This window comes from Diadema antillarum, unplaced genomic scaffold, assembly GCF_040938485.1.
Source record: "Diadema antillarum isolate AM-2024a unplaced genomic scaffold, OU_Dant_1.0 seq00001905_RagTag, whole genome shotgun sequence".
Taxonomy (NCBI): Eukaryota; Metazoa; Echinodermata; class Echinoidea; order Diadematoida; family Diadematidae; genus Diadema; species Diadema antillarum.
This window is the reverse complement of record NW_027272571.1, coordinates 265,835-279,103: the sequence shown is the minus strand read 5'-3', so window position 1 is coordinate 279,103 and position 13,269 is coordinate 265,835. Positions and strand designations below refer to the sequence as shown.

The following is a 13,269-nucleotide window of genomic DNA, read 5'->3' as shown; positions in this document are numbered from 1 at the left end:
CCGCGGGCCGGGCGGCAGGTACCGGGTGCATCTAGCTAGCCGCAGCGTTCGCAGGTAGGTACCTGTAATGTACAACACTCCACTGCACTTATAGTTATAGTACGTAGAGCCAACCAGCTGGCTCAAGAACTATTGTCATTACATCATCAGCGAACGGTAACGATATGATGTAACACGTTTGCTCAGGCAGAGATCAGAAGGGACAAGAGCACCGGAGGAAAACGCCAGAAGTGGCCAACCTCTTGAATTGAACATACATCGGCGATACCATAAATACTGGTACTGGTATAGACTATATCGGCCGTCGAGCTTCGCTGTGGTGTCTCTGCTGCCGTTCCTGCTGCCTCCTTTGCTAGTCCTAGATCCTGGATGTTGTGTGGTGTTTTACTCGCACTCGTCAAGTACGTGCACGTATGTTGGGAGATCAAAAAAAGAAGGGTGGTAAAAATACCCTAGCTAGTCAATGTTAGCTGCCCGACTCTGGGCCCTGTCTTATAAAATTTGTGATAGAAATCAATCAGTCACAAATCTCTTGAAAGCTGCAATCAATCGCAACCTGTGATTGCATGCACGATTGATTGCAGTTCTCCGTCTTAATTTCAATCATAACTTTTTTATAATATAAGATAGATTTGCATTCAATCGTAAACTTGCAATTGATTTGAATCAATCACAAGTCTTTAAAGACGGGGCCCAGGTTTGCTCTGCTGCCTGGTGTACAAGCGAGAGTACAGCATTTCGGTGAGCAAGAGCATTTATTTTTAAGATCGAAAATTATTATTGGAGCATGCTGGAAAATGGTAGACCCCCTCAGTCACTGCCTAACAATAACTGCGACCAGCCCGAATGCGAAGCGTTCCAACAGCATTACTGTGTACAAGGAGCGCCCTGGGGTTATGCCTAACGCAACAGTACTGGAAGGGCTAGCCAAAGTTAAATTGAAATTTGTATTTGGATTGGTTACATGCATGAGTTAGATGCATTGTCTAGATGTTTCCCAATCAACACTCACACTTTTTTTCTACAAAAAAAAAACAACAACTCTAACATTAGATTGAGATTGGCTAATCAATCACCCAGTAAACTTTTTTTCTTTGCTTGCAGTGTGTGGACTGGATGATGTAGAGGCCTAGAGCTACAAAACTGCATCACATCGCAAATTTTTACGAGCGGACAACTGCCAAAGAAGGATGTATCTTGCCAATAGTTCTGCAGCGTTACGCTGCATTTTTCCATGCAGACACTCCTCCTTTGCTCTCACGAGGAATTCAAGAATGCTGGACCTGTGCATGTTAAGAACATTTTCAAGTGGAACCAGGTCCAGACAGGTCCTGTCAGCCCAGGTAATGTGGAATGGCTCCCTGCATCAGTTTAGCAGAAACTGTGTCAAGGGTGATGCACTCTTCAACAGTCTGCGGCACAGGCCGTTGCCGGCCGGCTTGAGGAGGCACTTGCACGAATCCTTGAGGAGACCAGCTGGCAGGATGGAAGGGAGGCTTAAGGGGGTGTCTGATGCAGCAGAGTCTGGAAGCAAGATGGCGGCTGTGCCCAAAACATCAGAGGTGTGGCGGCTCTTGTCCATGGCAAAGCCTGAGAGATACAGACTAGTAGGTCAGTATTGGGTGGAAAATGCCAAGGGAGGAACATCAAAGTCTGGCAAAGTCTTTCATTATACAAATTGAATTTTAGAAGCATACACTTGTACATCTCCTTAACAGAATTTATGAGAAAAAAAAACCCAAAACAATTATCTTCAGTGGCAATGTGTGCAGATTTTGATAACCTGTTTTTCCATTGCTCGTGTGATAGAGTACCACAACATAATATGTCTACTGAGCCAGCTGTTTCCATTTTAAGAAATTATTTCTTATATGCCTTGTTCCCTTGCAGTTGCCATTGGACTCCTCATCATTTCCAGTACTGTCACGATATCTGTGCCTTTTGCCCTCGGGAAGCTGATCGACGTTATCTACACCTCGGCGAGCGAGGGCAGCAAAGAGGAGATGATGGAGCGTCTAAAAATGCTCTGCACGTTTCTGGCTGGCATCTTCCTCGTTGGGGCCTTGGCAAACTTTGGGCGTGTCTACCTCATGCAGACTTCTGGTAAGACACGCAGAGAGTTCCATGCTGGCTCCTGAGACAATTGCTCCTATGAAATACGTGCAAGCTAAACTAAATATAATTTCTACCCACAAACATAACCCTAACCCTAATCTTCACATCAAGCTAAACCTAAAACACTATCACAGCTCTAACCCTAACCCTAAGTCCTTGGAGAAAATATGACCAGAGCAGTTGTCACCGTAGCATATGTTGTGTCACTCACATGGACACACAGTCATGTTTGACATTTGTAGAGCAAATGGCTGTATGATATGACCAGTACAAGAATTTTACCATGATTATTTTCATCACGTTACACCCAGGCCAGAGAATCATCAAGAGGTTACGAGAGATGCTGTTCAAGTCCATCGTAGCCCAGGAGGTTGGTTTCTTCGACAAGACATCGACGGGTGAGCTGATCAACAGGCTGTCGACGGACACGTCTAAGATTGGCCAGTCCCTCACCTCAAACATTTCCGACGGTTTAAGGTCTGCAGTGCAGGTCATTGGAGGTGTCGGCATGATGGTAAGAGGGAGTGATTCGTTGTTACTTCCATAGCATGTGTGCACTATATACACATGTAGGTCTCACACCTTTAGTTAATCTCCTAGAGAGACATATGTGTTAAAAATTTAAGGAAAAAAAAATTGCTGTAAGACACACAAACGATTCAAGCTCTTTCTTTTCTTGTTAGTCTCCAAGTAAATCAACCTGTTGCACTTTGGTCATCAGATATGCAAAGAGTGTTTTTCTGCTCAAACTTTGCACAGGGGTCCTTAAGACTGGACCCTGTGCCGTTTCACTCAGAAGTTCCCAATATTTAGTGTGCTTACACATAATTATACTCCCTCTGAATTTTAAGCAAAGAACTTCTGACATCCATACTAGGTGCATCTTGTAAAGAAATTTCCCTCATCAACCACAACCAAATATTTTGCACAAAACTTATATGCACAATTTTTAATGAATTGTCTTTATTGTGAACTGTAGTATATTTCAGTACAAATTTGTGGAGGGGCTAGGGAAAGTCCATTTTATTTACAGGTGTGAAACCTATTGAGCAATAAGAACTGCCTAGCAATTGCCATTCATAGCACTCATTACAGCACCTTAATCCACCAATATTAGTGGTCAAGTTGAAATATGCTGTCACTTGCATGTGGTTAAATGTTGATGTTTGGTTTGTGTCATGGAACCTGTATTACATATAGCTTAACCCTGTTGTTTTTCTCCACTCAACTGTTATGTTTAAGATCAATGAATTTTTTTTTTTGTGTGTGTGTGAAAGTGTGATGTTTTGCGAGCAGGTCATATGTTTGATACAAGTTAAGGTAAAAATTGACCCCATAATAGCAAATCAAGCAAAAAGCTGACTGGAGCTGTATTCATATGTGACATTGTACATTTTACATGTTGCAACATTGTCTGTGTCGTGCAGTCATTATGATTGTATGAATGTCCAGACAGTGATCGGGTCAGCACTTAATTGTCATCATCATAAAACTGCCCATTACTCCCCTTTCTCCCTCTTTGTGTGTGACTAATGCAGTTCTACTCATCGGCTCAGCTCGCCACAGTGGTCATATCCATTGTGCCACCATTCTCAGTACTGGCCATACTGTACGGGAGGTACGTCCGATCGCTGTCCAAACAGGTCCAAGACTCCTTAGCAAGTGCTACCCAGGTAATTACCACTGCTTTACTTTGGTAGGGTTTGTTTCATTCTCAGGATTCAAAAAACTGTTCCACCCACCAATATGAAATCAATGTATATCGTTATATAGAGAACCATCAGAAATGTTTGTCAATATCGTTTCTCTTTCTCCTTTGTTTTGCGGTTTCTTATAAGAAGTTGTTGTAAATAAAACATGGATCGCAAGTTTGTGTCAGACAAAAATTGTTACTGAGACAAATGAAAATGTTACTGAATAAACAAGGAATGTTCGCATGCATTTTAATTTTGTGAATTTCGCGAGATTTGTGAAATTAAAATGCACACAAAAGTTCTTGTCGACAATATATGCATTGAATATCAGAAGCAGTTCATGAAAATTTCATGCCGCAAAAAATGGCCGTCGACTCCAATTCATGAAAATTTTGTGCCGCGAATATATCTTGTTTTTACAGTACTTGTCAATAATTGAAACAAAGTAAATAAGGGTAAATGGGAATTTTTTTTTCACATTTGATTGTTTCATGCACCTTTTTACAATACCAGACTTGTTGTTTACACAATATTTTGTGTGTGTCAATTACTTACAAATCGTCAGCCTGATCTCATACTTGACCAGAAAATATAGTCGCCCACTTTTTATTCAGAACAAAGCTTACTTTCTCTTAAAGTATATATCTTTAACCTAACTATTATAGGGCTGTAATACTTAGTTCTCATATACGTGATCGCAGTGCTAAGCACAGTAAAGTAGTTCTGATGCTTTCTTTTTTATAACGCACCGCCTATATTGAAATATTTTTTTTTAATGATTTTTTTTTTGTGGTTTGTGTTCAATTTTTGTAATAGGCTACTGTAAGATCACTTTGAACTTAATAGACCTTTACTTAACACATTTAGCAGCAAAACCTACCAACCAAACTCTTCCATCTGCAGATATGTACTGTTTAAAGTTTGTCATGACATGTGCAAAATGAGTAACACTACATCTATGAATTCTCAAACTTGTTGCTAGGTTGCAGAAGAGCGCATCAGCAGCATTCGCACTGTACGTGCATTCTCGCATGAGCCGCGAGAGGAAAGTGCCTACAGCAGAATGGTGGAAGGGGTGTATCAAATGACCAAGAAGGAGGCGCTGGCGAGCTCAGTTTTCTTTGGAACAGTGAGTGTTTTTTATTGTGTTCTCTCTTCTTCTTTTTTTTTTTGGGGGGGGGGAGGGGGGTGGGGGAGGTTGTTGTTTTTGGTTTTGTTTTATTTTTGTTCTGATAAAGAGTACTTTCTGTTCTTTATGAGGCATTTCAATGAGATCTCAACTGTAGACATGTTTGCTGTTACTTGAAAAAAAAAAATATTGTGCATGCCATACATCTTGTGAGTACACTTTATGATATCTCATGATTTGGAACTTATATGACAATTTGTGAGTGATTGAATTTGTGATCAAGAACCACATTGACCACACTTTCTAAAGAGAAAAATGAGTGTTTTCCCACCTGAGATGTGCCATTTTTATATGTTATAGGAGGCATTATTTTTGTGAGTTGTTGATTTTTGGAAATTGGGTCTACTCCCAAAATTCACAAAATACATCAGGTACCCAGCTACAGGGTGCTTTAAGATTGACACGTGACTAATATTATTTCCAAACTGTACTTGAATATCACTTTGAAGAGTTAACAATTATTGCCACCGTCACCTTCCAAAAGAGTACCAAATTCTACAGGCACTCAGGTCATTTATATGATGCTACTCGTTCAAAGGAGTACCTACAATGTAGTCTGGCCTAAAAAAATAAAAAATGGACAAATATTTTGATATAATTCATAAAACAGAGAGCTACGAGGAGGTGCAGATATTTTATGTGAGTTTTTGAAAATCAGGCTTTTAATGATATAGACACTCAATGTGTTTTGCCTGAGGCCTAGTTTTTTTATGAGTGTTTACAACAGAGTATGGTTTTAGTAAATTTAAGATTAGGTAGAGTGAAACAACTGAACAGAACAAGTAAACATTGTCTTTCTCAAGAGATTAAAACACAACCATACTTTTGCAGAGTAAATCCTTCATTTCACCCTCTGAGCATCACAATTAATGAATGTGTATTGAATGTAAAGGTGTTGCTCAACGAATGAGAACTGACAGAACTGAAACAGTGAAATTCAATTGACTTGTTGATGTGTTCCATGTTGCTATCCTCAGATGGGACTCTCAGGGAATCTAATCATTCTGACAGTGCTATACAACGGCGGCTATATGATGACAGCATCACAGATATCTGTGGGCGACCTGTCGGCTTTCCTGCTCTACGCTGCCTATGTGGGTGTGTCAATAGGAGGTCAGCCATGATTTCATTTTGCTCTTGATTATCTGTGTAAAGTGAATGCTAATGTTTGAGATTATCATCTCAATGAAACGATCGTGTCTTCATGAAAGCTGGATTGTAAGCCAGACATCTCTTCAAAGAGGTAGCAACCACTACATATATATGACAGTGTTGCTGTTGGTGGTGGTGGTGGTTGTGGTGTTGGGGAAGATGATAGTTGTAGTGCATGAGAATGGTACTGATGGCAATTGTGGTGGTGGTGGTTTTGATGGTACTGGTGATGACAGTGGTGAAGATGGTGCCAAGTGGATAGTATGCCAACATTCGAAGAAGGTCACAGTGTGGCACTCAGCAACTAATGACTTGATCCTTTAGTCTTATGTTGATATGAATATTTCTGCAGCAATCATTAATTTCAAAACAAAATGTAGGATACAAAATGAGTTGTTTAAAACAACTGTTTTCCAGGGGTGACTCTGGCAATAAACAAGAGTGCTGTTGTTTTCTTTCGTAAGGTTGGGAAATTACACATTTTATACTCATAGATTATTTTGGTAGGTAGAAAATTTCACCATTAGGTGTTCTCTGTCTCTCCTCATGTGTTGCTACGTTTGTGTTTTCTTCGTGCATTGAATGATAAATGATTACATACAGCTGTATCCACACCAAATCCATCTGTGATCCCTGTAAAACACCAACGTCAACAGTTGTCTGGAAGTCGGCTATTGCTCCCAGTAATTTTGTCCCATATGCATATTTTATTTTTTTTAATCCCGCAGGCTTGAGCTCCTTCTACTCAGAGCTGATGAAGGGACTTGGTGCAAGCACTCGGCTGTGGGAACTCGTCGACCGAAAACCTGCCATACCTCTGACAAGTGAGTGCTGCCTCTTTAGTTGATTCAAATGGAATGAGTGCATAAAGTGTGGTATCACATCTCTTCAACAGCTTTTCCTTCTGTGTCCTTGTAATCATTATCAACTATTTTTTGTTTAGTTTTCCTTTTAATTCATTCTTCTATATGACATCCACATCAGAGGCAAGAAAGAGAAATCAGTCAACTCTCCCAGGCTACTGGGTGATGTGTGTATGCATAAATCACACACCTGCTGCATTAGGTAGCTTTCAGTCCTTGTCTGGAAATTTCATAGCACATGAAAACCTGCATTCTTTCATGAAATATGATTGAAATGCAAATTGTTTAGGCTTGATATATCTATATCAACATGTGAAAGGGTTTCCCGTGTTCTGAAGATCCTTGTTGATGTGTGCCTGTCATTGTAGGTGGCCTTAGATTAGACCCGTCCACCCTCAAAGGTGCAATAGACTTCCACGAGCTCAGCTTTGCCTACCCTATGCGACCCGACGTCCAAATCTTCCAGGGTCTGAACTTGTCGGTCAAGGCAGGCTCTGTGATGGCTGTGGTTGGGGCGAGCGGTTCGGGCAAGTCCAGCCTCGGGGCATTGCTTCTCAGGTACTACGACCCCAGCACAGGTGAGTGGCCAGTATGTTCTTGTTTTACTTTCATTGGATATGAGAGGAAAATGTTTGTTTGTTTGTTTATTTGTTTGTTGGCTTTTTGCTTCTTCTTTTTTTCCTGAGGCTTTCATGATTCAGATTTTAATTCACCCACACATGCACAAACACTCACTCACACAGACACACTCAGACCAAGGAGGTTCGAGAGATGGAGTTACAACTGACTATAATTATTCAATCAGCTGTCAGTTTTCTATGGATGGAAAAAAGAATTCCACAGGTGCATTTGTGCCTTTGATGTTCGATGCTTGAAGCCGCCATCTTTCTTAGCAATCTGAAGATTCATTTTTAACGCTAACATATAATATTGGGTATATGCTGCTCGTTTTGTATATATCAAATGCAGTGAAATTTCACCTAATGATTAAGCATATAAAACAAAAGTTAATTCCGTTTGAGAATATGTACAAAAGTGTAAATCTGAGCTGTATTTTGTGAAAGTGTTTGAAATTTTACCCTCATGGAATGCCGGTTTTATCACTTTTCTCCTTATTTCTGCAAAATGAAACTAATATGGTATCATCTTCAAGTATAGTTCTTTATGAATTAATATGTCAGATTAGCGTACAATCACGTACATTTGAGTAATTTTGATATCTATTTCAGCAATATTTGAGCAATTTGTATTCGCGCACCCCCGTGCCTTTACCATTATCTACTGCCCATTGTTTGTAAGTAGGGATAGCGAAAAGTAATTTAGATTACCATCACAAAGACATATTTTCCTTGGAAAGTGGCTGGTGATTATGCAATGAGACACGAGTCAATTGTCTTCGCATTTGAGCGGCAGATCCAGTTTGACACATACTTCAAATATTTTTGGGTGGCGGCTTCGAGCATGGGATCAAAGCGAATAAGACTGTTGTGACTCCATTTCTCGAAACTCCTTGCTCAGACACTGACAAGTACATGTACATGCACACAGAGACATACATACACATACACATATACATACATACAGTCACACATACACAAGTCACACAGACACAAATAGCCAGTGTGTGGAGATACAGAGTCGAGACTTTATATATTTTTTTTATTCTCAAAGGGACTGATATTTCAGAAGAGCAGTAGTATAATGCTGCATTACTGCCAGTAAATGATTTGATGACTGCAGTAATGCATTCCTACCATGCTCCAACTTGTGCTTTATTTATCTATCTACAATCTGTATACCATAATTGAAGTCAGATGTGTCCTTTCAAACATAAGGTCTGTGCTGTATGTGTGAAATACCTAAAACCAGGTAGTCATTAATTAAGAGTTAAGTTGATTAAGAGGAATAAAAACCAAACAAGCAGGGCTTTGAAAAAAACAGTCGTAGGGAAGTAATGGATTTCTAAAGTTCTACAGTCATCCCCTACATTATGTTTTCTATTCTCTTTTTGTTTGTTTGTTTGTTTGGTTGTTTGGTTGGTTGGTTGTTTTTTTGTTTTTTTTTGTTTGTTGTTGTTGTTGTTTTTTTTTTTTTGGGAGGGGGGGGGGGGTTTAACATTTTTTCCCATAATCTGAAGTGCAGTGTTTCTAATGTTATTTTGAATGTTTTTTATGACCATTTGTGACCCTGCATCACAAAACCAATAAAAAGTCGCCAGACATGTATTTTTAGCTAAGGGCAGATTCTTAAAGAGCAGACTCTATGCAGAGACTACAACCCCAAGCACCTTCTGGTCTGGAGATACTCCCGCCTGAATCCCTCGCAAACAGGAGACTTCAACTTGATGTATGCGAAGTCCCTTGGGTCAATAGGGTTCTATAAATGCTCTCTCGTGCTATCTCAGGCTTATTTTCAACATACGATGGCACTAAATAAGAAATAATTCAATGAATCAAATCATATGTTTTGGGTTAATAAAACTATATTTCATTATGATCATGTGCAGATGCTATACTTATGCATGTGTATTATGAAATTGACTGGCATCTAAAAAAACGTGCAAGCGGGAGACACAGAGCCAGGGCGGGAGAAATTAAATCTCAAGCGGGAGAACAGAAGATTTTGTGAAAATGGGTTTTCGGCTGGAGATCTCCCGTCGAAAGCGGGAGAGTTGGAGTCTCTGTCTAAGCTTTAAAATGATGTATAACTTAATTCAAACAGACTCCCCTAACATATCAAAATACTAGAAAGAAAGCATGCACTCTGAAAAAGTGTGAACTGAGAAAAGAGGCTTTGAAGTACAGGGTCTATTCAAGCAATTAATCTTTACCAAACCGTGCTAGCTGCGCAATGAAAGGGACAAAACGCAGGATGTAAACCACCGGAGCAACAACAATGAAGGGATTATCAGATTAAGCTGAGATTGAGCATGTTCTATCAACACATTCTGTCCATAATTAATGCTAACTTTCAAAGCAGTAGAGTTAGCCTTTCAAAAGTTATTAGACTTAAGTGAGGAGTGTGTAAAGGATTTCAAGAAATGAAAGGGGGATTCTGAGACATACTTGATCATTCTATTCTCCCAAAAAAAGGGTTGTAGAAAAACTGCTTAAAACATACTTTCCCATTCATGTTATGATCCCAAACTAAAGAATAATGTAGAAGGATAGCTCTTTCTGAAAATATGAAAAACTCAAGATTGACTTGGTTGACCCAATACACCTTTTTTGAGTGCTCACATAAAATCAAGGGGTGCGACTTTTTGTTCGTTTTGTAATGCACGGTTACATTTTTGCCTTGTCTTTGCAATGCAGGCTCCATTACACTGGATGGCACCAATGTTACCTCACTGAGCCCCGAGTGGCTAAGGCATCAGATCGGAACAGTCAGTCAGGTATGGTATTCCTAAAAAAGTCATATGACACTGAGCTCAAAAAAAGGGGAACGGTTTAGTCAGTTAGTTGGTATACCATAATTTGTATGATATCAAGCCATCATTACCATGTGAAATCATAAGAAAGAAAATGTCTTAAAAATATAACTAATAATCTTTTGTTGTGCCTATGTAGAGCGTTAGCAAAATCATAAATGATTACTTCATTATGGTTTCCCTTTTTCCCCTGTTTGAATTGAGGTGATATTGTTTGTAATTAAAGACTTGTTTTTGCTTTGTTTCACAGCACAGGTGCTAGCATACAGTTAATGAAGCATAAAACCTTTGGTAAATGCGGGTATATTTTTCCCCCCGATTGCACAGGAACCAGTTCTCTTCTCAACCTCCATCAAAGAAAACATCGCCTATGGTGCCATTGATCCGGATGTGGTCTCCATGGAGCTGATTGAGGATGCCGCCAGGACTGCCAACGCCCACAACTTCATTCAGTCATTCCCAAGCAAGTACGACACTGTCGTCGGTGAAAGGGGCCTCATGCTATCGGGTACGTAAAATTCGTGTGGACTTGAGGTCAGGACTTTGGGGTGAAGAAACTTTCATTCTGGGGTGAAGAAACTTTCATTCTGGGGTGAAGAAACTTTCATTCTGTATACAATGAATGTGTGAATATGTTACTTACGCACTAGTGGCAAGTTTCCTGATATTGTTGTGTAGGAGCTTGGAGAAGGAAGATAACTTGACGCTTAGTGTGCTTTCGAGTGGAGATTGGCACAGAAAACCTTGTAGCATTGTTCACATTGTCTCAAGTCCCTGGTACAGAAAGGGTTAATCCTACAGACTATTCATAGAGATGGTATCATTTTGAAGAATCCCCCCACCCTCCCCCCCCCCCCCTTTAAACTATGATTCTGATGCTGAGTCAGTTTCTTTTCTGTTAGCTACATTTTTAATCAAAATTCAATTACTGCAGTATTTGCCATTTCCATAATTCTAATTCTGAAGGGAAAAAAAACAAATCATACTTTGTTAACTATTGTCTGTGTAGTTTACAACTGGCAATACTGCTGCTATCACATGTTCTATATGGCCTTGACAAAATACAGCTTTATCTTTTGTAGTCCACATGTGTCAAATGAATGTTAACTTGCCATGAAATTAATCTCGTATTGTTGTGCAATTCTTCAGACAAGTTATCTTATCACCCTAGGTTATACTGTTTGTCATGAATTGTGTGGTATCTCAAGTCATTTTCCTACCAAAGGCTGTCCACTGTGATGTGTAAAGGGAAATGTATTGTGCACGACTGAAATGTGGAAGCTACGTACGACTGAGCTGATTTAAAGGAGAGCTTTTTTTCCCCCTCCCATTACAATGACAATAACTGCTTATCACTTAATAATTGAATATGACCAACATCTGTGAGCAGAACCCATTTATGCTGGCAGTAACTCAGAATGTACTTTGATTTGTAACTGATATGTAAAGTTTCATGTTTAATCAATGTCAGACCTGCATGGTTTGTCCTGTAGGGGGTCAGAGGCAGAGGATAGCTCTAGCGAGGGCGGTGTTGAAGAACCCCAAGATTCTCCTGCTTGATGAAGCCACAAGGTAAGGGCCGTTTTCTTTGTCAGTTCTAGGAAATCAGTCACAAAGTTTCATGTTAAGGTCAAGTTTTATGCATGCAGTCACATACTGTAGTCATGCACACATTAAAGCTTACGCAGTCTTACAGTATTGAGGAGGCAGATATAGACAATGTCATGGACTGTTGTGGAAATCTATGTTGTTAGAATTGCAGCCCTCCATGAGAGGGGATGCTACATTTTTAGAGGTATTGTTTTTTGTTTTTTTTTGGTCAAATCCTGATAGATACAAGGTATGTTTTTACGATGATTTCATCAAATATTTTCTCATACTTTAATCTTAATGTTGATTTTTTTTTTCAAATATTTTTGTATCACATTGCTTGAATTAAGAAATAAATGAAGAATGGATCCATCAGGAAATGTATATTTCTAGTATTTGCACACAGCCGACAAAGATTGTCAAAAGCTGCTCAAACTGTTTTAACCTGTTAAGGACGGGCTGATTGTACTATAATAAGCATTTTCTGTAGACACCTGCTCAAGTATACTCTGGAGTAGTCTACAATGGGTTAGAGTATGTATTTTTTCGTTGTTTGTCTGTGTCTAGTGCCCTTGATGCCGAGAGTGAGTATCTGGTGCAGGAGGCGCTGGAGAGATTGATGGTGGGGAGGACGGTGATCACCATTGCCCATCGTCTGTCCACCATAAAAAATGCCGACATGATTGCCGTGCTAGATGCTGGCGGGATCGCGGAGACAGGGACCTACGAGGAGCTGATGATGATACGAGATGGCATCTTCAGAAAACTGGTGGAAAGACAAACCGTCATCAACTGAACAAATTTTGCATTTATCAGTGATATATATATATATATATATATGGCAAATATGCACTTTGTCCAGTTGGGCATCCGGGGAGATAGTACTGAAATTTGTAACAAAATGAAAAAGAAATGAAAATTTTTTTTCCCCCTAGTATTTTTTTTTTTCTTACAACTCAGGGAAATGAGTGGTAATCAAAATATGATCATGAATGTAAAAGAAAGAAGCTAAGTTTTGCAGTGACTGCATTCATTGTAGAGCAATAAGAATGTGTCTTTGTTAGATTTTATTAGCAAGAACCTATGCAACCGATGCACTAAGACTTTTTTTTTTAATGTAAGATTTGCCTGCCATGGGTGACATTCTGGAAAGGGATGCCTCATATGTGTTACTGTAAAAGTGGTTTCTTTCGCGGTGGTTTTATTTTCGCCCTTTGAGGTTGAACCGCGAATTTA

At 39.6% G+C, this 13,269-nt stretch overlaps 1 protein-coding gene across 1 annotated transcript; it reads left to right on the top strand.

Annotated features, from left to right (window-relative positions):
• The first annotated feature begins 47 nt into the window (after positions 1 to 47).
• On the top strand, positions 48 to 12,829 carry LOC139713114 (ATP-binding cassette sub-family B member 10, mitochondrial-like). Its single transcript, XM_071624870.1, has 13 exons — positions 48 to 401; positions 1,105 to 1,611; positions 1,891 to 2,103; positions 2,427 to 2,629; positions 3,654 to 3,788; positions 4,792 to 4,938; positions 5,976 to 6,111; positions 6,879 to 6,974; positions 7,382 to 7,591; positions 10,328 to 10,407; positions 10,771 to 10,951; positions 11,937 to 12,015; positions 12,601 to 12,829. Exons 2-13 carry the CDS (start codon positions 1,191 to 1,193, stop codon positions 12,827 to 12,829), a joined length of 2,130 nt encoding a protein of 709 aa, XP_071480971.1. The 5' UTR covers positions 48 to 401; positions 1,105 to 1,190.
• Positions 12,830 to 13,269: the final 440 nt, after the last annotated feature.

Excerpts from the sequence above, each read along its gene's own strand:
- LOC139713114 (XM_071624870.1), top strand. The coding sequence starts at position 1,191 with ATGTATCTTGCCAATAGTTCTGCAGCGTTACGCTGCATTTTTCCATGC. Across the intron at positions 3,789-4,791 it reads CCTTAGCAAGTGCTACCCAG|GTTGCAGAAGAGCGCATCAG; the intron begins GTAATTACCACT and ends ACTTGTTGCTAG. Across the intron at positions 10,952-11,936 it reads AAGGGGCCTCATGCTATCGG|GGGGTCAGAGGCAGAGGATA; the intron begins GTACGTAAAATT and ends TTTGTCCTGTAG.